The sequence below is a fragment of the Diabrotica undecimpunctata genome, chromosome 3 (genome assembly GCF_040954645.1).
Source record: "Diabrotica undecimpunctata isolate CICGRU chromosome 3, icDiaUnde3, whole genome shotgun sequence".
NCBI classification, from domain to species: Eukaryota; Metazoa; Arthropoda; class Insecta; order Coleoptera; family Chrysomelidae; genus Diabrotica; species Diabrotica undecimpunctata.
This window is the reverse complement of record NC_092805.1, coordinates 92,750,484-92,775,748: the sequence shown is the minus strand read 5'-3', so window position 1 is coordinate 92,775,748 and position 25,265 is coordinate 92,750,484. Positions and strand designations below refer to the sequence as shown.

General features: G+C 31.9%; 2 protein-coding genes across 2 annotated transcripts in view; one reads left to right on the top strand and one right to left on the bottom strand.

The window, feature by feature from the left end:
• The first annotated feature begins 142 nt into the window (after window positions 1-142).
• Window positions 143-4,170, top strand: LOC140435959 (uncharacterized). The gene is made up of 6 exons (XM_072524670.1): window positions 143-717; window positions 790-1,016; window positions 1,740-1,943; window positions 2,055-2,300; window positions 2,571-3,055; window positions 3,841-4,170. Exons 1-6 carry the CDS (start codon window positions 143-145, stop codon window positions 4,168-4,170), a joined length of 2,067 nt encoding a protein of 688 aa, XP_072380771.1.
• A 3,205-nt stretch (window positions 4,171-7,375) lies between these two features.
• The window catches only part of LOC140435958 (odorant receptor 85b-like), a 100,050-nt gene continuing 82,160 nt past the window's right edge, over window positions 7,376-25,265 (bottom strand). Inside the window, exons 7-8 of the mRNA XM_072524669.1 lie at window positions 18,473-18,625; window positions 7,376-7,548 (exon numbers count right to left, since the gene is read on the bottom strand). Coding sequence (XP_072380770.1) covers window positions 7,492-7,548; window positions 18,473-18,625 — 210 coding nt within the window. The 3' untranslated portion in view covers window positions 7,376-7,491. The remainder of the gene's footprint in view (window positions 7,549-18,472; window positions 18,626-25,265) is intronic.

Sequence of the window (25,265 nt, the reverse complement as noted above, 5' to 3'; positions counted from 1 at the left end):
TGGGTCTACGGATCCATCCATAATGTATGTTTGTAACCACTGTATCTTTTAATAAATAGTTTTGTACAATAGTCGGTGCCTCATTAAATACATAACATATTTGGCGACGAGTCACAGAAAGAATCCACGCAAAAGTCGAAAAATGTCGTTAATTGGATACATTGAGCAGTTCAATCCTGCGAAAAGTGATATCACCTCTTATATAGAGAGACTTGAGCAGTTGTTTATATGTAATGTAGTGGAAAAAGTCAAGGAAGTTCCATTATTGATTTCTTTAATTGGCGGAGAGACTTACAGTGTCTTAAAAGACTTATTAGCACCAGAGGTACCAAGTTCAAAAACATTTGAGGAGTTAAAAAGAGTTCTGATTGAACATTATAGTCCAAAGCGGTTAGTTATCGCTGAAAGGTATAAATTTTACAATACAAATCAAGAGCCTCAGGAGGATATTAAAAGTTTTGTGTCAAAACTGAAAAGTGTTGCTCAATATTGTAAATTTGGGCAATTTTTGAAAGAATGTCTCAGAGACAGGTTTGTATGTGGTGTACGATCAGTCCAAATAAGACGTAAACTCCTGGCAGAAGACAACATTTCCTTTGAAAGAGCTTATGAGATAGCCTTGTCAATAGAACTTACAGAAGGTCAAGTTAGAAGGATGGAACAGGAAAATGTAGCGGCAATAGAAGGGAAGTTAGATAAAGTAATGTTCAGAAAGAGGTAAGCTACAGTAAAGAAAGATGATGGCCAGCAAACTGGTAGAAGTAATGTCCAACCCAAGTCATGCTTTAGATGTGGTAGAAAACATAACTCATCAAAATGTCCAGCCAAAGCATGGCAATGTTTCAGTTGTAAGAAAGTGGGACATACAAGTGCAGTATGTCGTTCGAAAGTTAGTTTGTTAGAAGAATATGATATACATAATGAAATTGAGGAGGAAAATTCATTATTTCTAGGTTTCTTGTCTTCATTGGAACCTGAAAATTCAGCTCCAGAGAAAATAGTATTAGAAGTAGAAGGTAATTCAATTTTATTTGACATTGATACAGGTGCATGTCGTACAGTAATTCATATAAAGGACTTTAAAAAGTTTTTATCAGCTTTAAATATTTATTCTGTTAAGTATTGTTTAAAGGTATTAACTGGCGAGGGAGTAAAAATTGTGGGAGAAACTGATGTATTAGTAAAACATAAAAACAATACTATAAAATTACCTATTGTCATTTTAGAAAGTAAACATAATTTTACTCCACTGTTGGGTAGGAATTGGTTAAATGTATTGCATCCTAATTGGAGACAAATAGTTAACTGTTCACATAATGAATTTGTTTATTCAGCTGGAATTGGAAAACCTTGAAACTTCAAGTTTAATTTCACAATTAAAAAGGGAATTTAAATCAGATTTTGATGAGAATAATAATTCATTCATTAAGGGTTTTGAAATTGATTTAAATTTAAAAGAAAATGCGCAACCCATTTTTCATAGGGCCTATGATATGCCATTTGCCCTAAAAGATAAAGTTGAATTGGAAATAAAAAAACTAGTGGAGTAAGGAATTTTAGAAAAAGTCAGTTACAGTAACTGGGCTAGTCCCCTAGTAGTAAATTGTCTGAGGAACTAAGAATTTGTGTAGATTTTAAAAAAACATTAAACAAAGTCTTAGATAGTGATCATTGCGCATTACCATTACCAGAAAATATCTTCGCATGTCTAAGCAGACATAAATACTTTACGGTTTTAGATTTAAAAGGTGCTTATCAACAGCTAAAGGTCAGTAAAAATACACTAAAAATGTTAGTAATAAACACCCATCTAGGTTTGTTTGCCATCACCAGACTAACTTATGGTATCACCTCTGCACCAGGTATTTTTCAGTCGGTGATGGATAGTATTTTGGCAGGGGTACAAAATACTAAATGTTACTTAGATGATATTCTAGTATATGGTGAGTCACTTATAGATTGTTATGAGAATGTCAGAAAAGTGTTGAAACGTTTACATGACTATGATGTAAAAATTAATGTAAATAAGTGTAAATTTTTCGAAACTAATGTAGAATTTTTAGGTCATATTCTAGATGCCAAAGGAATACATCCTACTGAAGAAAAAATACTAGCAATTAACTCAGCTCCAACACCAAAGAATACAACTGAATTAAAGTCATATTTAGGTTTGCTAAACTACTATGGAAAGTTTATCCCGATGTTGTCTTCCAAATTAAAACCATTATCCAAACTGTGTCAAAATAATATTAATTTCAGTAGTAGCTGGTCACCTGAATGTGATAAAGTATTTCAAGAAAGTAAAAAGTAGTTAACATCTAATAGTGTTATTACTCATTATGATCCATCTCTTCCAATTTATGTCACATGTGATGCAAGTAGTTATGGTGTCGGTTGTGTCTTAAGTCATAAAATTGGTCATGTAGAGAAACCTGTCATGTTTGCATCAAGTACACTGTCTAGTACAGAACAAAAGTATAGTAATTTAGAAAGGGAAGCCCTTGCTATTATGTTTGCTTTAAATAAATTTCATAAATATCTTTATGGTCGTAAATTTATACTGATTACAGATTATCAGCCATTACAGTTTATCTTTGGAAAAAATAAAGGAATTCCAATTTCAGCGGCTGCAAGAATTACAAGATGGGCTATCACTCTGTCAGGTTATCAGTACGATATTCAGTACAAAAAGGGGGCAGCAATTAACAATGCTGATGGTTTATCACGTTTACCCTGTAGTGATAATACAAAAATTACAGACTATTTGTATTCTTTTAGTTTGGTAGATCAAATGCCTTTAAACGCGTGTCATATTGCAAATGAAACAAACAAAGATTTGTTGTTATTAAAAGTAAAAGATTTCATTTTATCAGGTTGGCCTAGGAAAGTGAGTGATGAATCTTTGAAACCATACTTTAAACGTAGAAATGAATTGTCAATTGGACAAAATTGTATCCTAGTGGGAAATAGAGTAGTTATTCCAAATCAATTACAAGATAAGGTGTTAGACTTATTTCACGAACAACATAATGGTATTGTTCGTACTAAAATGTTGGTACGTTCATATTGTTGGTGGCCAAATGTGAATGAACATATTGAAAAATTCATATCATGTTGTAATGTATGTCAACAATGTCAAAATTTCACAAATTCAAGCAAGGAATTATGTCCTTGGCCGTCTGCACCACACAACTTTTACAGAGTATATAGAGATTTCTTTGTTAAATTTAAGTACACATTTTTAATTTTAATCGATCAGAAATCAAAATGGTTAGATGTAAAATTAATGTCAAATGGTACAGAGGCATCAGAAACTATATTAAAATTAAGAGATATGTTTACTGTAATTGGTCTTCATGTCGAATTAGTCTCAGACAATGGACCTCCTTTCAATTCCAGTGAATTTGTGTCATTTTGTTAAGCAAATGGAATTAAACCATTGAAGACACCTCCATATCACCCTCAAAGTAATGGTGCTGCGGAGCGTAGTGTTCAAATAGTAAAGAAAAATTTGGAAAAAGCCCTGTTGACTATGAAGAGAGAGGAGATTAATAAACGATTGGTTATTCAGAAAATTCAAAACTTTTTATTCTCTTATAGAACAACTCCTACAACGAGCTACAGGGATTTCTCCAAGTGAAAGTATTTTTAAAGTGCGTCCTAGAACTAGATTTAATATGTTGAAACCTTCTTGTCATAATAGTAAGCATGCATCTATCCCAATTAAAAATGGGCATACATGGTATAAAGTAAATGAAAGTGTCTATATTTAAAACAAACAAACAAAATTATGGCAGAAAGGAAAGTTTATGAAAATTTTAAGTTACTGTACTTATCTAGTATGTAGTAAGTGTAATTAAATTTACACACGCAAATGATATGAGAAAAGACAGAGGTGAAGATAGAATCCCAGATTCTAACGAAGCTCAAGCAGAACCTCCTATAGTGAGTGATGATGTGCCAGTGTTACGTGATAGTGTTACAATTGAAATCCCAGTGAATCCAAATTTTAAAAACGAGCCTATTCAATTAGAACCGAAGCAGCCCATTCCAAGTTCATCACAAGAAGAAACAAACACATCTATACCGAGTGATGAAACATCCAATGATTGCAATATTAGAACGCGCTCTGGAAGACTAGTAAAAGCTCCCATTAAACTTGATCTCTAACGAAGGAGGAGATGTTATATATGAGTCCGGCAGCGGAATAAGAGACACTGTGGAAAAGACTAGGGGTCGATAGTGAGGTTAGGTGATGGAACGCCGTGGGTCTACGGATCCATCCATAATGTATGTTTGTAACCACTGTATCTTTTAATAAATAGTTTTGTACAATAGTCGGTGCCTCATTAAATACATAACAGATAGGATTTAGGATCGTTGATTCTTGACACAAACTAAAGAGCTGATATATTAAATTTTTTATTATTTCATTCCAAAGGACACAATTGTTTTCTATTTATATTTGAAAAAAATGTTTTACCCTTAACCTTACCTAATTTTGGATAAGCAGTTTATATCATCAACGCATTTCAACGTGTATTACAAAAGACCTTGTAATGGGTTCTAGATAAGATATTTCTGGACATTTCATAACATTATTATAATAGATAAACAATTTGCACGAGTAAAGAAAACCGAAGGCTAGTACTTCATTCGGATTGTGTGGTGGGATGTTGGTTTCCGTTGCTTTTACCTATTTTTGCTAGAATAGCTTGCAATTTTTTTCACATTATGTTTATTACACTCAGATTTATTGTGCAACAACGATGTTTTAGTATGTTTTTATAATTATTAAAAAAGTTAAATATAAATATTATTGCGTAGTTTAAAACTTAAAAATGATGTAACCGAATATCAAATTTTGCGGTTTTGTATAGACTGTGTCAGGAGATTTGTTTCGAATATCAATTATTTTTTTAAATCAACAAAAGTTTCTTCCCATTATCATAACACAGTTACACCCGTAGAGCTAGTCAAATTCATAATTAACCAAACATCGACTATTTCAATGGTTATAATATAATAAAATATATCTTTTGTTGAAAGGTGTATGTTTTCTATTAAGAGTTTGTAATCTTATTTTAATTTCAGTTACCACACTACTGAGGTGCTTAAAAGCAAAACGCGTTAAGTCCAAAGATGTAACTTTTGAGAAAAGGGCACAAAAATGTGGTCGCTTCATATTTAGATATTGTATGTTTAAAATATGTAAAAGATGTTTGTATACGATGTTTGAGTAAACTATTGTGCAGAAATTTTGAGTTTTCAAAAAATTCTATGTTTTTCAATTATTATTATGAAAATGGATTTTATCTGTTTTGCTTAAAAAAGCTAGATTTTTTTAATTTTGCATCTCAGTTTATGGAGTTTATTCATTTTACTTTAATTTGACAGTAATAACAAATAATTAAAAACTGAGTAAAAAATATATTGCATGATGGTTTTATTACATTCTAAATTAAAAATATTTTAGACACATAATTCTGGCGCTTCTTCAGTTATGCTACATAACTTATTCTTCCACTTCTGCACCAAATTTACTACGTCCTTCACGAGAAGCAAAACAATTGACGCAAAACTTTAAGCATGGATTAGATTGCCAATCAATCCCAAATTGCAATTCAAGAAGTCTTTTTACGTCAGACAACTTTTTCTTGTTTACTAAGGAATTGTCCTTGGTCACTTTTGAAGGATTAATACTTAAAACATTTTCTTTCCCTTTCATAATGGATTTAAAATTACCAATGGAATGGTAATAAAACTGTTCTGCTTGAACGAGAATCATGAGCTGAGATTTTGCTGCTTGTTTAAATTGGAACTTTTTTAAAGGCTGAAGTTTAAAGTGCCATTGAGAAATAGGTTTAAAATGATCTACTGCCTTTTGGTTCCATTCAAAAATATCCACGTCGATGCCAAGTCGTCTTATTGTAGCATTCTTTTCAATTATTTTAATATAGCCATCTGGAGTCTCGATAATTTCTTTTTTGTTGAACTCTTTGTCGCAAAGATCGAATAAATGATCTGGTGGTATAAAAAAATTGTCTTGTACTGGAAATAATAATTATATCTCTTCAAGATTCTTAGGTTAGGAGTCGGAGAACGCTGTGAACCGATAGTAGTAGTAGTTCAACATTCTTAGGAGCAAATAGCAGCCCTCTGTGTGGCATAGCAATCCTAGTTTTATTTTTATTTTGACCACCGCAGTCATCTGCAAAAACTTTAACATTCTTAACTTGCGATGAAGATTGCAGACAATGAAATACATATGACGCTATCTTATTTTAACCTTTTGGATAGGTACCTTCAGTCCATATACAGCTAAAGCAATTATTTGGAGATATTTTGTCTCATCGCGCTTGACTCACCGGCTTTAGCGTTGTACATATTTGCTAATTTTTTCATATTCTAATCAGACGAAAATAACTTCGACGGGTATTGATACGACAATAATGCGATTCTAAACACTTTAGAGAGTTGATGTATTTTATAACCCCTTGTTGTCTTTCATTGAAGTTGTAAGAAATGTGGTCACCATCTCTTTTTTCCTGAGCAACATTACCATAGATCGCATATTTGTAAAGGATATTCTGTATTCTAGAGTCTAAATCTTAGATTTATTTTTTTTTCTTTTCCATTTCCAGCTGATCTTTTTTGGCGACTACTGCGTGGAATTACTACTGTATGTTTCATAATAAAGCTATCTTGAATACTTTCCTTTTTGCATTGCAAAAAAAGAATCTCGAAATGCTTTGATATTCTCGTAGGTCAATTTATTACATTTGTATATCTTTTTCTTATTCTTAGCGTGATTGAAGTCTGGTATCATAATGGGTCCATGTATTGTCAAATATCTAGAAATAAAAACAGATTTCAGTTTATCATTCTTAAATTTTATTGGAGAGCACTGCTTATAGTCTAACAATCATAATATTTTGTATTTTACACTTAATCGTGTATATAAGTATTGTGTATATAATTTAAATATTGCTATTTTACAAAGAAATTTTTACTATCGTAACTTATCTTATAATATATGAAACAGGCATTCAAAAGGAATGTATCAGTAACACTCGCTAAACATCACATTGACTCAGAAATCAGGAATATTTCCATCAGGTCAATTTTGAATCCATTCGCGATCGACTCCAGAAGCTAATTTAAGTTTGTAAAATAAAAGTTTTAGTAACTTATATTTTTCATAGCATATGATTATTGATTATACATATGAAATAGAAACAACCTTTGATTTCTATTCTATTTATTAAAACTTTCCTACAAAGTGATTTAGTGATTAGAATGGTTTCTTAAATTGTTAACAATGTAAAACGATGTGAACTTGAAACTTGTAATGTACTAATTAATATAGTGTATAAATTGATTACTAAATAAGTAAATACTAAGAGAGTGTAATAAAAAAACGTCATGCATTGTATAATATATTTAATTATAGTGTAGAGAAATATCTGCTGCTAAACATTTTTGCAAAGCTTACTTGCTGTACATTGTGTTTAATACGGTCATGTAAGAATAAGAAGATTTAATAATCTGTAACAAAAGAAAAATAGTTAAGTATGTCTTTTGATCTTACGGGAGTTTAAAATTTATATGGAATACAGTACGATATATATATATATATATATATATATATATATATATATAAACATTTAAACATGTTTAAAATTTATATGGTATACAGTACGATATATATATATATATATATATATATATATATATATATATATATATATATATATATACATATTTAAGGAAAAAACTCCTTCTCAATGATGAAACAATGCAGTAATTATTTTATTACACAAGCAAGGAGACATAACAGACTTAAAAAAACTACCGCCATATCAGTTTGCTTTCTCATATATATAAACTTTTCACAAAAATTATCAAAAAAAGACTGGACGGTAAATTCTATCAGCTTAGAAAACAGGCTGGGTTTAAATCGGGATACTGCACTAACGACGACTTACTAAAGTAGAAACCCTCAATTTAGAAGAGTGATATCATAGTTTAAACGCGGAATATCCTCAAATTTAAATGTACACAGCGGCCCTCGAAAACTGCCTGTTTTCTCGATTGCAATTTGCGTTTCCTCATAAGAAATTACAGAATATATAAAGTAGTATATTTATTTGTGCTTCTCTATAGTAGACTTGACCAGAAGTTGTCGAACAGTGTAGCCAATTCTTGTTCACAAGTAGTAATTATGGTCATACAAAACCTGTATTCTTCCATGCAGCGATTATTACCGTCATAAAAATACAAAAAAACCTGATCTTTTCAATAGTAAAAATTAAGCACAAAATTGTAATGAAATAAATTTTATTTATATGTTCCGTTTCGTTACATATTTAAATTTATAAAATAAAAATCGATATTTTAAAACAATATTTTTCAATCGTTTGGCAACTTTGGAATTAGCGACGGAACCCCGTTTCAATTCAGATCCACAGAAAGCCGTCAAACTAGTTTTTGTCGAGCGAGTGCCCATTAACAATAGGTTATTTACATTGGCGTATCTGAGAGTAGGGTATTTTATGCGATAAGTTTGTGTTATTGATAAAACGTGTTATTGATAATACGAGTGTTATAGTTTGTCGTTTTATAGTAAATGTTTAGTTATATTCTGTGATTATTTGGTTTGAGTTTTATTGGAGTTGGACGAAAAACCGAGTTGTTCCAAGAGAAGACTGCAAAATTCTGATGTTGATTCCAAAAATGAAATGCCGCAAAAGAGACGGAAAATGTTAACGTCCGAAGAGAAGGTAATAATACGAAACGTTTATGAAGCAATTGTCGGCAGAAAAATGAAATTAAATGTTAGCCAAGCGGTCGACATTTGTAGCAGTTTAACAAAAGTATCCGTTAGCTGTATTTATCGTGTAATACATCGGAAAATAAAAAGCAAGAAAAAGGTAAAACTAGAGGTAGGAAAAGAATTTTTTTTTAATGACGAGACAAGGAATATTATACGTCGAAAAATTCATTCATTTTATTTTCGGAATGAAATTCCAACACTAAAAAATATTTCTCAAGAGCTCGAAAACGATGACTCCTTACCCAAGATATCTCGTAGAGTCTTAACCAGGACCATGCGTGAAATGAACTTTAGATATGTAAAACTCAACAGAAAAAGTATGCTATTAGAAAAAAATAAAATTATTGTGCGGAGAAGAAAATATTTAGAAGAAATACGCAAAATTCGCAGCACTGGACGCAAAATATGTTATTTGGATGAAACCTGGATTAACCAAGGTTGGAAAAGGTCATACAGTTGGAAAAGTTTGGCAAGATTTAAATGTCAAAAGTAAACGCGAAGCATTTATAGAAGGCTGATATACAGGATTAAAAGCTCCATCAGGAAAGGGACGGCGTTTAATCGTCACCCATATAGGAAGTGATACAGGGTTTCTTGATGATGGTTTTCTTCAATTTGAGTTGAAAAAAACAGGTGATTATTAAAGAAATTGAAAGGGAGGATTCAAGAATGGCTTACAGAAAAGGGGATTGCATACGAAGAATCAATGCTCAAAATTTAGCTCCTTGACATTGCACGGTTAAGGAAAATTGAATATCTTAAATATCCTGTAGATGAAACTGCAAAAGATTATGGTGTCAAAGTTCTGCGTCTACCACCTTATCATTGCGAACTTAATCCCATTGAACTTATCTGGGAGCAAGTGAAAGGAGATGTAGCACGCAATAACAAAACGTTCAAATTAAACGAAATTAAGAAACTTTTGATTCAAGCAATCCTCCATGTAACTCCAGCGAAATGGGCTAAATGTATAGGCCACATAATTAAAGAAGAACATCGTATGTGGGAACTTGACACTCATATCAAAGTTTTACTAGAGCCAATTATAATTACACCAGGTGGTGAAGATAATGACAGCGATAGCAGCACTGCATCTTCAGGTTTAGACAGCGAATAATATTTTCTAATAGTTTAATAAGAACATCAGCATAAAAAAAACCAAAAACAAAAAAAACGAGAAGAACATTGTAAGTGTGTATAGTGTTTGTGTTTAAACACATCAAACATTATTTTTATTTTGTTTTTATAGAATTTTATTTTGTTTTATAGGATTTTATTTTGTTTTGTTTTATACTGTTTAAGTGTTTTGTTCATTTTATTGAATAAGACAATATGGCTCTTGGCGAACACCCATTTAAAAAAAGTATCGCGCCACAAGACATACCTCTGGGGTGGTGTGAAAACTGTCTTAAAATTTGTTTTAAAAAAATTTCATTGTGTAACTGTTTAAGGACGGGTCACGTCAAAAGACGTTTTAGCGTAACTTCCGCGACAGCCGGTTGGCATCAGTAAACTTTCTGCAAAATTACTTCTTTTTTATAGCTTTTTGTTTGTGGCATTCTGTATTTTTAGGGGAATGTAGGGAATGAGCCACAAAATATTTATTCATATGTTTATTTATTGACGTTTCGATCTCTATATCCAGAGACCGTTTTCAATTATACAAATGATAGTACTATTTATTTTCTATGGCTTTTCGCTTGTCGTTCTGTATTTTTAGAAATGATGTTGGGAATAAGCCACAATATATTTATTCAAATGTTTAATTTACGGACGTTTCGATCTCTATAAAGAAACCGTTTTCAAACATACAAATGACAGATATATTTATTTTTCTATAGCTGCTTGTTTGTGGCATTCTGTATTTTTAGGGAGAAGGTTGGATATAAGCCACAATATATCTATTTACATGTTTAATTCATTGACGTTTCGATCTCTATTCCGTTTTTAAAGATAGAAAAAAAAATGAAAATAAACAATATAAGATTATAAAAATATATAATAATAAACAAATAAAATAAATATAACTACCATTTATATCTTTGAAAGCGGTCTTTGGATATAGAGATCGAAACGTCAGTAAAAACTTGTAAATAAATATATTGTGGCCTATTTCGAACATTAATATTTGAAAAATAAAATATAATTAACGTTAAAATAAAAGTAAGTGTACGTCACTGGATTTCCAAACAGCTTTCCGCATTTCTGGGGCTTTAAACGATGACTCACTCTCTCAAATAGTGAAATTATACCATAGTGATAAAGAACCTGATAGAGAAGTCTGCAGAATACAACAAACCATTGGCACTGATATTTGTCGACTACGAGAAAGAATTCTATACCATAAACCCTCACAAAATGTTAAAAGCATTGACGGAATGCTGAATAGACCATTGCAACACTAACATAATCAAATATATATACCAAAATGCCACAGCTAGCGTAAGACTGTCTGAACAAGAAACAAATAAATTTTGTATACAGCGAGGAGTACGGCAAGGAGACATCGTCTCTCCAAGACTATTCACGACGCTTTAGAACATACTTGTAAGAAGACACATCTGAACAAATTTGGTATCAACATAAATGGAGAGAAGCTCAGTCATTTGAGATTTGCAGATGACATCGTCCTTATAGCCGATCGTATGGATGATGCAATAATAATGTTTGAAAAATTAGATATCAAGCTTCCTTTGAGATCGGACTAGAGATTAATATGAACAAGACGCAAATAATGACTAATTTGGTGCTAAATCGAAATATTGCTGTTGATGAAAGGGATATTGTGCAGACTACATTGTATAAGTACTTAGGACATGAAATTCGGTTGGGCAGAGATAACGAGACATGTGAGCTCCTACGTCGCATAGGCAGCGTTTGGTAACTTAAACTATGCATTTAAATCGGATCTATACATCTGCCTCAAAAGGAAAATCTTTGACCAATGTGTGTTACCTGTACTTACTTATGGAACGGAAACATTAACACTCACAAAAAAGGTGGTGAATAAGATTCGTGTAAGTCAGAGGGCTATGGAACGCCAGATGTCAAGTGTCTCTTTCAGAGACCGTATCCCAAACGAAGAAATACGTTGTAGAACAAGAACAACAGACGCCATCGAAAAAATCACGTCGCTAAAATGGAATTAGGCAGGACACGTCACCAGATTATCAGAAAACCGATGGACAAAACGTATTTTAGAGTGGAGACCAAGACAAGAAGCAATACGGAACAGAGGACGCCCACCAGCCAGATGGACTGGTGACCTGAAGCGTGTTGGCAATAACTGGATGCAAGCCGCACAAGACAGAGACATATGGAAAGAGCTGGGAGAGACCTATGTCCAGCAGTGGAGGCATACAGGTTGATGATATATATATATATATATATATATATATATATATATATATATATATATATATATATATATATATATATTGTTCTGAAGCTATTTTCTTGTGGCATTTTAAAGTAATTACTATTTAAATGGGAATAAGCCACAATATATATATATATATATATATATATATATATATATATATATATATGTATATATATATGTATATATATATATATATATATATATATATATATATATATATATATATATATATATATATATATATATATACCTATATATATACACGATTACTTAATTTCCATATTTCTAAGGTTCACACTGATATTAAATTTATTATTTCTCAAATCAATAATGTCACTTCTTTTCTTGATAATCACCTTCCTGACAATTTGTTGGACACTTTTGAGTCATCTTTACATAAGAAATTTAATTTTGTATATCATAAATCCATGGCACACCTTCGTAAGAAGCTTAATAACTTAGACACTCCCCAGTTTAAAAAAATTCCATTTAATCCCAAGTGGATTAAAAATCTATCTAGTACTGAGGTTCCTCAGGACATTCTCAAATTGTTATCCTTGGGCCCCAAATTTGGCTTACAGCCAACTTTCAGAGATTATTCTGTTAGTAGAATTTTAGCAGATGTGGAAAATATTTTGTCACATGCTGACAATTCTGACCTTTTATCTCTTAGGTCTTCTTCCAATAATATTCTGTTGAACTATTCTAATCGCCCTAGACAACCCATATCGGAGTTAGATAAGATTTACAGGGAGACGGTATCGTTTTTAAAAACTCACCCTAATCTTCTCGTTCTTACTAGTGACAAAGGGAATGCTACTGTCCTCATGGATAGAGATCAATATCTTAATCTTAGTCAATCATTGATAGATGATGATAGATACTATCAACCTCTCTCTACCAACCCTTGCTCTAAATTTACAAATAAAATAAATAAATTCATTACACACTTAAAAAATATTAAGATCATAGATCAACCACTTGCAAAATTTTTACATAATTATGATGGATATGCTCCCAGATTTTATTGTCTACCTAAAATACATAAGCCCACATTGAGCATGAGGCCAATTGTTTCCTCCATTAATTCACCAAATACTAATATTGCAAAATTTTTAACTGACATCTTATCTAAATCTTATAATTATAATAACAACTTTAATATTGTTGATTCTTTTCATTTTAGTGAATTTATTAATAATTTTGAACTTCCACAAGGCTACATTTTAGTGAGTTTTGATGTGGTATCTCTTTTCACTAATTTACCTCTTTCGAGCGTTATTACCTCCTTAAGAAATCACTGGAACTCCATCCAACCAAACTGTCCTGTATCCTGGGATGTATTTGCAGAACTTTTACAATTAATATTTGACACTAATTTTTTGGTCTTCAATGACAAATATTACCTTCAAATTTTTGGGACACCTATGGGTTCCTCAATCTCTCCCATCCTAGTTAATTATGTACTGGATGATTTAGTATCTGACCGTCTGGGTCTTTTAGATTTCCAAATCCCTTTTATTAAACGGTATGTTGATGACTTATTACTAGCCTTACCTCCAGACAAGATTCAGGCCACCTTGTCTTTATTCAATGAGTTTGATCCTCATTTACAGTTCACTGTTGAACTTGAGGACTCTAACACAAATAGTATTCCCTTCTTAGACATGCGTGTCATTAGAATGGGAGATAACACCCTTACTACAAGTTGGTACAGGAAACCAATGGCCTCTAATAGGTTTCTCAACTACCACTCTTGTCATCCCTTTAAATATAAATTAAACCTTATTAAAGCTTTAAGCTGCAGGCTAAATAGACTGATACATCCGATTAATCGAAGGGAATCCTTGCAATTACTTAAAAATATTCTAATTGAGAATTCCTATCCATCCTCCCTTATTAATAAATACCTTTTCGCTCAAAGCTATGGTTCTTCTTTAAATGATATACCCAATGGTGACCAACTTAGAATAATATCAAATAATTCAATTAATAACACTGTTCTGCCTAATACTGTACTTGGGAATCCAACTACCCATTACTCCTCTTTACCTTATTTTCCTCAAGTTACTGAGAAACTCGTTAAACTGTACAAACATAACAACGTACCTGTTAAAATTGCTATTAAGAATGCTAAGACTGTCAGGAATTTGTTCTCTAAAACTAAAACACCTCTGTCCCTTCTGGAAAAGTTAATGTAATATATCATATACCTTGTGCTGAGTGTGACTCATGTTACATCGGTCAGACTGGGAGATCACTGAGAGGGCGTCTTACGACACACCGCAGTGATATCAATTTATCTAAGCATACTTGTGCTCTTGCCCAACATGCCATCAACACTAAGCATGAAGTAAACTTTAATGAAGTTAAAATTCTTAGCACTGAACGCAATCTCGTTAAAAGACAGTTTTTAGAAATGTGTGCAATATTAAAACATCCTAATATTCTAAATAAGAGAACGGACATTAGTAATTTGAGCCAAATTTATCATGCATTAATTTTACAGAATTAGGCTTGATATGTTGTTTACTTAAATTTTGTCCCACATTGGGGTTTTCTTTATCACATTTTCTTATAATAAATTTAAATAAAAATAAAAAATAAAATATAAATAAATTATTCCTTCTTTAATTAAGATTTATCAACTTACTTTTTATGAATTATTTGTCAATATCACTTTTACATAATTAAGTAATTGTTCTTTTTGATGAACTTGTTTGATAAAATTTTAAATTGAATCTGATTCATAGAATCCTTTTCATTACGGTCCTTAATGTTTGAACCTTTGGATTGTGGAAATTTTTATTAATCTTCACCTGTTAGCTGGCTAACTAGTGACGTCATAATATTATAATATATGATATATTGGATTGACTTCTCTTGCTTTGTTCTGTGTTGACAGATCAATCACTGTAGGGTAAATGGTGATCTTAACCACCTTTTCCTTTCATTGTTTGGTTTTTTAACGACAAGTTGTCAACCAAATTTATCACATTCTTTGAATATACCGCCTTAATACATAGAGGTTGGTAGCTTGCCTTGCTGTTTATGTCATTTTGACATCAAGGCCACTTCTATTCACGTTGTTGTGCGTGGGCGTCAAACCTGTAAATTCATTTACTAACGAGACTCAGTAAGCTAAAGACTGGTAACTTCATTTTATCTTTATTACTATTAATCTTTAATAACTAATAATGTTACCTAAAGTTAAAATTAAAATCTAATTTTTTAAATAAATTTGTTGGAAGTGCAATCTAATGATCTTTCTAGTTCTTTACACTTTAAAATAAACCTTAATGTTTTTTACTAATTTTTTATAAAATTTTTTATATACATGTATTTTTATCACATGTTCTTTTGCTGTGCTAATTTTGTCAAATTGCAAACTTTACCTAGTTTCAATTAATTGTTATATACAACGTTAACTCTGAATGTCCAGCTTTGTAAGCTTTTTCATTTTTTTAACATCACTGACTGCTACATGTCTTTGTAAGGTAACACACTTTTGGTGTAACTTCTCTATGGATGTTTGGTTTCATATTGTTCTTTTTAGATGAACTGATGATGCATCGTGAGTCGACGAGGAAATTCCAGATGAATCGAGCGCGGGAGAAATCGACCCGTCAAACAAACGAATTAGAGGTGGACTACTCCAGATTATTCTAGTACATAATAATTTTTATATATAAGCAGATCTTCTATGGGTTAAGTTAGTGGATAAGATATTTTCGTGCTGTAAATTTATAAATAAATAGCTTTTATATAAATTAAGAACCGCTCGTTTTATTTAAAAACGGTACAATATACAGATATATATATATATATATATATATATATATATATATATATATATATATATACATATATATATATATACATATATTGAATATATTGAAATAAGTTCGAAAAACTTTTTTCTAAGTAACCTGCATTGAAGTATATTATTTTTGGTTGGCTACTTCCTAATAAAGGTGTCCATAAATCTACTGCATCGGAGTTTTATTTTAGATACAATTCAAATTTGGATATGTTGGGTTATGCATGTTATCGGATTGGACATGTCGCGTTTTGACCACAAACTTTTGCTTAAAGTAAGTCATAAGCATACACCACTAACATGAAAAAATATAAAATATTTAAATATGCAGTTAAGTTAAGAACTGGAGTATCGAGGCTACCTGTAGACCTTGAACAAATTTTCTATTTTAATACAGTATTCAGAACATGTAACTTTAGACGTTGCAAAATGTATTAATATCCTGGAACTGAAAAAAATTTATTAACTTTTTTAGAATTTATAATTTTCTAATGCTTGAGAATCAAATTCCTATGACTGTGGAGTTTATAATAGCTCTTGTATAATAGCTTACAGCTATTATACAAGAGACAAACTATTTTTGCATTATTACTAAATTTAAATGTTGTGAGTGTATGGTATAGAGCTGACACTATTTCATTGGATCCCTCTGATGATCAAGTTCTGTCCATAGATACGATCTAAGTTGTACATGGATTCAATTTTGCATTATGACTTCATTTAACTATCGCAAATTGGTAGAAATTTAGTTGGATACTAGAGTAGGCTATATAAAATGACAGACAAATTTTAACAAGTATTTTTAGCAATAAAAGCTGAATAATCACGTCAGGATAATCTTGGTTACTTCTCACAAGCACATGAAAACACTTAGCTCGTATGTTGCCTACTGATACTAAAGCTTTTTTTAGTTTTTCTTTAAATTTTAGATAAGTGAAATATAAGTCAATTTTTCTTATTTGTAGTCTTCTTTTTCTCTTTATAAGCAATTGTGCTTGTTTATATATAGATTTACACCTCTATGGAAGGTTGTCACTCCATCTTTTGCGCAGTCGTCCGATACTTCTTTTGCCGATTGGTGTCTTGCTATCTTGACGATACGGGTCTCCTCCATTCTGCTTATGTGGTTATTCTATTCTTTGTTTCTATTTTGTGTTCATTTATAATTCTTCTCATTACTCTCATCTCTGCCGTTTCCAGTAGCCTTTGCGTTGTGGCTGTGCCGGGTCTTGTTTCTGAGGCATATGTTATTGGTCTTACACTGGCTTTATAAATTATTGACTTCATCTCAGTGTTAATGTGTTTGTTTCGCCATATAGTATGATTAAGGAATCCTGCCAGTCTATTTGCTTTTTGAACTTGATCTCTCACTTCTTGGTCGACGTCTCCATAGCTGGACAGTGTAATTCCCAGATATTTATTCCCATTACTAGTTCAATACTGATGCCATCAATTTCTATTTTACGTCTGGTTGGTTCTTTGCTGACTACTGATGTTTAAGTTTTCTGAGATGAGATTGTCATAATAAATTCGTTTGCTCTTATGTTAAATCTGTGAACCAGTCTTTGCAGACTATCTTCGTCTTGGGCTATCAATATTGCGTCGTCTGCGTAACAGAGTATTTTTATTTCTTTGTTTCCCATTCTGTATCCTCTTCCTTTGTTAGCGCTTTTGATGATTTTATCCATGATTCAATTGAAGAGCATGGGGCTCAATGACTCCCCTTGTCTTATTCCTCTGCCTATTTCTATAGGTTCTGTAAGTTGTCCATCTATTCTGACTTTTATTTTGTTGTTTTGGTAGATGTTTTCAATACTTTTTATAATATTTAATATATAATATTTCCCTGGCCTATTATCCATAACCCTGGATATGGAGTCTCCACACTACTACCAGCTAGTACTATCTGTATCTGCCTGGAAAGCTGAATCCATGATTTTTAGCGAAGTATTTCTCCGCGATCTCTCTCTTTCTTTATCGCTTGAGTGATAGGGCTCAATACCCTCATTGCCCAATGAAAGATTTATCATATTTTGACCGAGAACATACATAACAAATCTGTTGAATTCCTGATTAATTGGAAGATGTGCAGTGCACCAAATGGATGCAACGTTTAGAAAAAAATGCAACAAATTATTGCTAGCCTTAAGTAAAAATAAGCAAATACGTATTCAGATAGAACATGGACATGGGGATAATCAGGGTTATAAAATTTAGACCACGACAATAGCTAGGGGAAGAAGAAAATTCAACAGCAATTTATGCCACTAATGTGAAATGTAAGAATTATTATAAAATACAACAGATATCATATCAAAAGCTATATCTTTATATTATAGAATATAAAAATGGAAATATTTAAAAAATATATGAAAAGTAGATAAATTTTTCCTTTTTTTGAGTTATATAAATAAATGAATAAAATAATGCTTACCTTCACAAAAGTTTCCAATGTCAGGTCAAAGGTCCCTGCAACTAAAACACAGGGTCTGGTACTTCTTGTTAATATGACCAATATAGTTTTCTGGATTCTTATATCAAATTTATGCCATTCTGATAAATAACAAGCCTGCGTTATATCTTGACTCTAAAACGATTTAAAATTATTACTTATAAAAATAAAATGAACCCGTAATTACTATATCGCATTAAAACATGTCATGATTCTACCCCACTCCTGGTGATAAAGAAGGGGATACATCCTCTTCTAACAAAACTGCAGAAAAAAGCAGGTCAGATATAAGCCCCCGTAAGTTTGCGCAAATAAAATGACTCCGAGCTGAGGAGATGAATTACAAAGCTGCAACCAGCGAAATTAAAGATAACTCAATGTCTGCTAAAAAAATCTTTAACTGATTTAGGAAGAGGAATCGATGCCTGAGAATGCAGGACTGAAAAGTACTCCACTACGAGAAATTTTTGACTTTCTCAATAGACAATCTATCTATGAAGGCTTTGGAAAAATTAAACTTCAGGCCCTTCTTTAACTTTGGTCAGATCATCATCAGATCAAAGAATACCAGGAGAAAGGAGACATTTTCTTCCTCTCAACAATCAAGTTCGAAGAAAAACTGAACAAAAAAGAACAGTGAAACTCTCCGTAACATTTCGAAATCCAAGCTGACCGGCTAAAGAGAAAGAATACTCTTCCTCTCAAGACCAGCAACCGCGAAAGCGAAAGAAGACGCTTAATATTAAAATCTTGGTTTCTGAGCATAACGCTTATGGTAAATAATAAATGCAAGAATATTTTAAAAGCCTGTCAAAAAATTTTAATTACATCGACAGTTTTGCTAATCTTTATTTGTGAATATTTCCGCTCATACAGTGTGTAAATCTTTCCTCTGGACATAGGTAATGTATATTGAGGTAAGTGTGGAAACTGCGCTTTGTCGAGTCTATGGCAATATCCCAAGACACTAAGCGAAACCCTACAATTACTTAAGACAATAAATTAAAAAATGTGACTAATAAATGTAATACGATATTCACATTGTACAAGGTGTAAAGTAAATACGCCGTTTACTAATAAAAAATCAAAATAATATCTGTTCATGACATTTTGATAGCTCTCCTTACATTTTAATATGTAATATGCGGTCTATTTCATTGAGCCATCTGTTATTTATTTTATAAAACGAAAATAGAAAGTTTTTTTTAATAATTTGATTAGATAATAATTAATTGCCAAATAATAAATATAACGATTGTTAGTAAAAACGTTTTTATTTATAACTATTTATATTCTGGTTTTTTAACCGCAAACACTTGGATCGGATGTGGAGTGATTAACACTAAAGGTCGTGGCATATTATCGTGCACGTTGCGTTTCCAGCACATAGCGTTTAGTTTCCGAAAAATATAATTTAAATGGTTTTAAATATGAACAACGCACACTGTCCGGAACATTGCGTTTCAGACACTTGTTCAGTATATTCGAACACAATATTTTACTGATGCCGACGGCTGCGTAACGAGTCGTAACCGGTTTGTAAGGATAATGTTAATTAGATACCCGTCGTTTTCCCCTTGTTGTTTATTTAGGTCTTTGTTTGATTTTGATACAGAGTATTTAAAAAAATAATTTTCGAGGCTCTTTTTAATAGGAATTTAATAATAATTAATAGGTTTAATAATTATTTTAGAATGAATAGGATTCAGTTTAAATATGTTTTAAATTTAATTTCACCTTCAGTTAAAAAACAAAATACTACATTTAACGAAGCCATACATATCAAACCAAAAAGTATTTTTAAAAAGAAGAGGTATCACTTCCGTACAAAAGTCCTACTTGTTTATCACTTCCGTGATTAATTGTCACAAAGCAATAAAAACATATGCATAAATGACCAAATAACCTCGAAAATTATTTTTTTAAATACTCTATATCAAAATCAAACAAGTTCCTAAATAAACAACAAGGGGAGTACGACGGACATCTAATGCACATTATCCTTACCAACCGGTTACGACCTATGTCCCGGACAGTGTGCGTTATTCATATTTAAAACCATTTAAATTATATTTTTCGGAAACTAAACGCTATGTGCTGGAAACGCAACGTGCACGATAATATGCCACGACCTTTACGCACAACAACAACGATAAACACTGATTGGAAACACTGTTCGCATATTTTAAATAACATTTTTGCCGATTGATTGATCATTTACCGGTTATACAATTCCCACTAAAATATTATCCAGACCATTTATTTTTCAATAATCAACAAAAATGTAATATAATGACGAGTATGAATTTCATGGTGGTACTATCTTCGCCGTCGCAGCAAATATTTACTTGTCGATAACAGTTTTTAGATAACATGAATCATTTTTCAATGATATGTGTGAATTTAAAAAATTCATTCGGTAAAAGCTTTAATTGTAGCAAGTTACCTACCGATATTTCCATAATAGTAAGGCAAGGTCGGGTAATTACGAAATTCACAGAACGACAAAGGCACTAACAGAGATATAATGATAGAATTAATTTATAATAAAATAATTATATATTCTAAAAAAAATTATAAAATAACCATGCCGCTGGAATTGTATGATTTTCCAACAGGTGGTCTTGACCACAGCAGAGGGCTTGAGAGAGCGCAGTTGCCACAATTACCTTAATGTATATTACCTATGTCCAACTGACAGATTTACGAACTGTATCTATGCACCTATATTTAAATACTTCAGTGACTTCCCCGTCCACGTCTTTTCGTCTATAGGTAAAATGGCATTAACATTCGTACATGGTAAATTATTTTGTAGAGCATATGTAAAGACGGTAAGTTAAGGTTATTATCCATGTCCAAAGAGTGTTTCCTTAATAATGCGAAAAAATTTGATTGGGTTACCTGCTTAAAAAAATTCTATAAATAGCATCTATGTATTCGTAATTCTACAAAAATACAGGGTGTTAAAGTTTTATATTTATTTTCGTTTTTTTCAAATAATATTTGAAATAATGTTGATATTTCAATGAAATCTGGTATTTGGGTGTATTTTGACAGGAAAAATTTGAATATGACCGCAGCATGGATTAGTTGTAGAAGGCGCCACCTACATCTCTTTTTTTTTACTTTTTGTAGAACCTTAAATTTATACGTACGTGGATTTCATTTTTAAGTCAGAAAATGGATGTCTCCATCATTTCATTGTAGAAAAAATATACATCATAGAAGTCTCTATAACAGCCATTCTCCAGATATTGAGATTTACACTAATCGCTGCCCGTTATTTTAAATTAGAGAGTATTTTCAAAAATTTACTGCAAATATGAACTTCATAGAATCACAACTTTTATCGTATCTTGCTTTGTATGTAAGTAAAAAATAATAATTTAACTAAATTAGCTGAAATATTTAGAGAAAAATAAACATATACGTATCCCGTATCTCTGTAACGAAGCATTTCCGGATATATAAGTATTTATTACGTTTTTTTAAGCAACGAAACTGAGTAGGAAACACCCTGCATTGATTCTCTAAGATACTTTAAAGGAGCTTATTACATTGATGTTATTATTGATTACAGATACAATGCGAAAAAAATACCATACAGTACAACATGTAACGACATATTTACATTAAGAATCCCAAAAAGGTTTACAAATAAATGTAGGCAAAACAATTGCACAATCCTTACAATCAACTTCAGGATATAGCGAAGAGCAGTAATTTAATTAAAGTTTTAAATCATTTTCTGGAAAAGTTCTGTCAAAGACATGTGCCGGATAAAATACTAGTGGGGAACAATTATTACTTCTGAATTGCTGTGGATGAGACTACAGATATTTGTGTAAGGTACATCGCTAATTTAATCATAAGCGTACATCACAAAGAAATCTTGACAAATGGTTATTTAGTGTGCTCAAAAGAACTTAAACAATACAGTTTTAAGATTCATAAATGAACCGTTAACAAATTTTTATCTTTCCAAGACTGTGCCCACAAATAAAATAGTTGTGCTTTCCGCCGCTGCACCATATGATCAAAACAGCATCAAATCTTTAAGTGTTTTAAACAAATCTAATTCACTGTACGTACGTGTCTAGCACATGGGCTAAATCGTGTTGCTGAGCCTATGTGGCACCAATTTCCACTTGTTGATAAAAAATGGGAAAACATTTTTCATTAAAACTCATTTAAGGAAGCAACTTTTTAGAGAATGATTGCCTTACATTTCATTACTACCTGAATCAGTGTTAACTAGGTGGTGTACGTGGTGAGATGCAGCTTTATACTATGCCAAATATATCGAAAATTTTAAAAGCTTCGTATTGCAACTTAAAGATACTGCTAAAAAATCGATAAAATATTGTCAGGATTTTTTAGCTGAAACAGAATTCTAAAACAATTTTGCCTTTATTTGTCACTATCAACTTTTATTTTGCGAATGAAATAATAAAATATTTGGAGAAACAGCAAATTCAATTAGTTTAGTCGATCCAAATAATCAACAGTTTTGAAAAAAAGTTGGAAAGTATCCCTTGAAAAATTGGTCAGATAGTATTAACAAAACTCAAAAATATATTAACAAAAAACGAAGGATTTCAAAAGATAAAGAAAATATGTATTTTTAATTTTATATGAAGAACACGTTGAATATATTAATATGGATCTGGCAGTAGTGACAAAGTATAAGTAGGTATGCACCGATAAACAGTGTGGACGTTGAAAGAAGCTTTTCGCTTTATATAAATGTTTTGAGTGACAGGCGCCTAAATTTTACGACGGAACATTTAAATGAGTATTATAACATATTAATACGTAGAGTAGCCGAACATATAATACGATGTTATACTAATATTAATTTTTACAGTTTTTATCGGTGTAATCGGGTTTCTTTTACAAAAAGCTAAACGTTAACTGCCTAAGTATAATGGGAATAGTCTTTTTGTTCTATTCACATCTGTAAAACTAAAATATATACAAAACGGTCAGACCACACATACTCAGGTCACTGGTCAATCTAACAGGACTCTCGAGATGCCATATGTTGGTGTTTAAAAATTAAAATAGTACGGCACTACGGGCGTTGAAGTTTCATCGTCATTGAGGCTAGCTTGTGTAAGCGTGGATACGTGGAACACACCAAGGGCAGAAGGGGTGTCCACTCCACAAAGCTCATAACTCACAGGCAATACCACTCGCTTGATCCTATAGGATCTATCTCTCTCCGGGTAGAATTTAGCTGTCTTACTTTCGACCTGTGACTAGGAGCGGTTGTTTTGGTCCATACCAAATCTCCTTTTTTGAATGGGCTGGGCTCCTTCAAACGTCGATCATATCTTGGGCGTTGTCACGCTTCATCTTCGATTTATGCCATGTTTCAGCCATGCGTTTTAAGTATGGAAATATCTGAGGTATAACATTCTCAATTTCTACAACTTGGCCAATATCTCGATTAACTTGATCTAGAGTTCGCAGCTTACGTCCAAAAGTTAAGTAGGCTGCGGTTTATCCTGTGGACTCCCACCATACTGAGTTCATAACAAATCTAACCATTGATAGCTTCTCACTTGTGTCACTGGTCTATCTAACAGGACTCTCCAGATACCATATGTTGAGGTTTGAAAATCATAATATTACGGCTTGCCCTCCAGAGGCGCAGCGGCCGAGGTTGGTTTTTTACAGTATATATTTAGTTTTTTCATACTTAAATCAAAAATAATATATTTGTATTTATCTAATAGGCGAGCGGTTTACCCCTAAAAGAACGCTTAGAAACGGAATATACCGACTAAAACAAACTAGTTTCTATCGACACACCTTATAGGCAGAGCATAAATAGACTAATTTTTTTGCATTTCTACCGCACCAAATCTTTTTATTTAATTTTATATATTTTTCAAATTTAAATGTTTTTTTATTTTTCCAAGTAGGCCGGAAACTGTTATTAACAAATAAAACAATTTCCCGAATCGCTTCGCGTGTAATTTTTTTTAGACGTATCTTATTAAAATAAATACTTTTTTTCTTGGTAATTTTTCGAAGAATGCTTGCGTTTCGAGTTTTAAACCTTTATCTATAAGTAGAAATATTTTGACAAGGATAAGTGGTTTCTATATTACTAAAAACGTAGTTTTAAATTTAAACAAAGAGTCGCTCGCCTGAATCGCCGCGACCGTACACGCTTATTATCATAGATAATGATAGATTGCTCGAAATGCATATTTAAAATATTTGGTTCCATGTTTTCATTAAGATTATTATTATGTCCATGGTATCTTTAGGATCCTTCTGTATAACCATAGCTTAAAAGCCTGAAGTTTTGATAGAGTTTCCGTCTTCAATGTCCACGTTTCTACTACGTACAGAAGCACTGAGTACACGTAACATTTAAGGAGCCTTATTTTTGTTTCTAGGGTTAGGTCATGGCTCTTGAACACAAAGCTTATAGTCAAAAATGCACTTTTTGCCTTTCCGATGCGACATTTAATCTCTTGGGTATTGTCTCACGACCCATTGATTATAGTTCCCAAGTAGTAGAACTGTGAGACACGTTCAATTCTCATTTGGTTCACATACAAATTTGCTCCAGTTATGTTTTTCTTGCTGATGATCATTAGCTTGGTTTTGCTGGTGTTTATATCCAGTCCATATGTTCTGCTTTATTCCGTTATTTTGTTTATTAAGTTTTGCAGCCCTATGGTATTGGAAAACACTATTGTATCATCTGCATATCGCAGGTTATTAAGATCCATTTATTAAGATGCCTTTATCA

What these genes read in the sequence shown, in the direction of transcription:
- LOC140435959 (XM_072524670.1), top strand. Translation starts at nt 143, where the DNA reads ATGTCGTTAATTGGATACATTGAGCAGTTCAATCCTGCGAAAAGTGAT. An exon ending in AATAGTATTAGAAGTAGAAG is followed by an intron (nt 1,017 to 1,739) that starts GTAATTCAATTT and finishes TTACGGTTTTAG; the next exon opens with ATTTAAAAGGTGCTTATCAA. An exon ending in TGATAAAGTATTTCAAGAAA is followed by an intron (nt 2,301 to 2,570) that starts GTAAAAAGTAGT and finishes TACTGATTACAG; the next exon opens with ATTATCAGCCATTACAGTTT.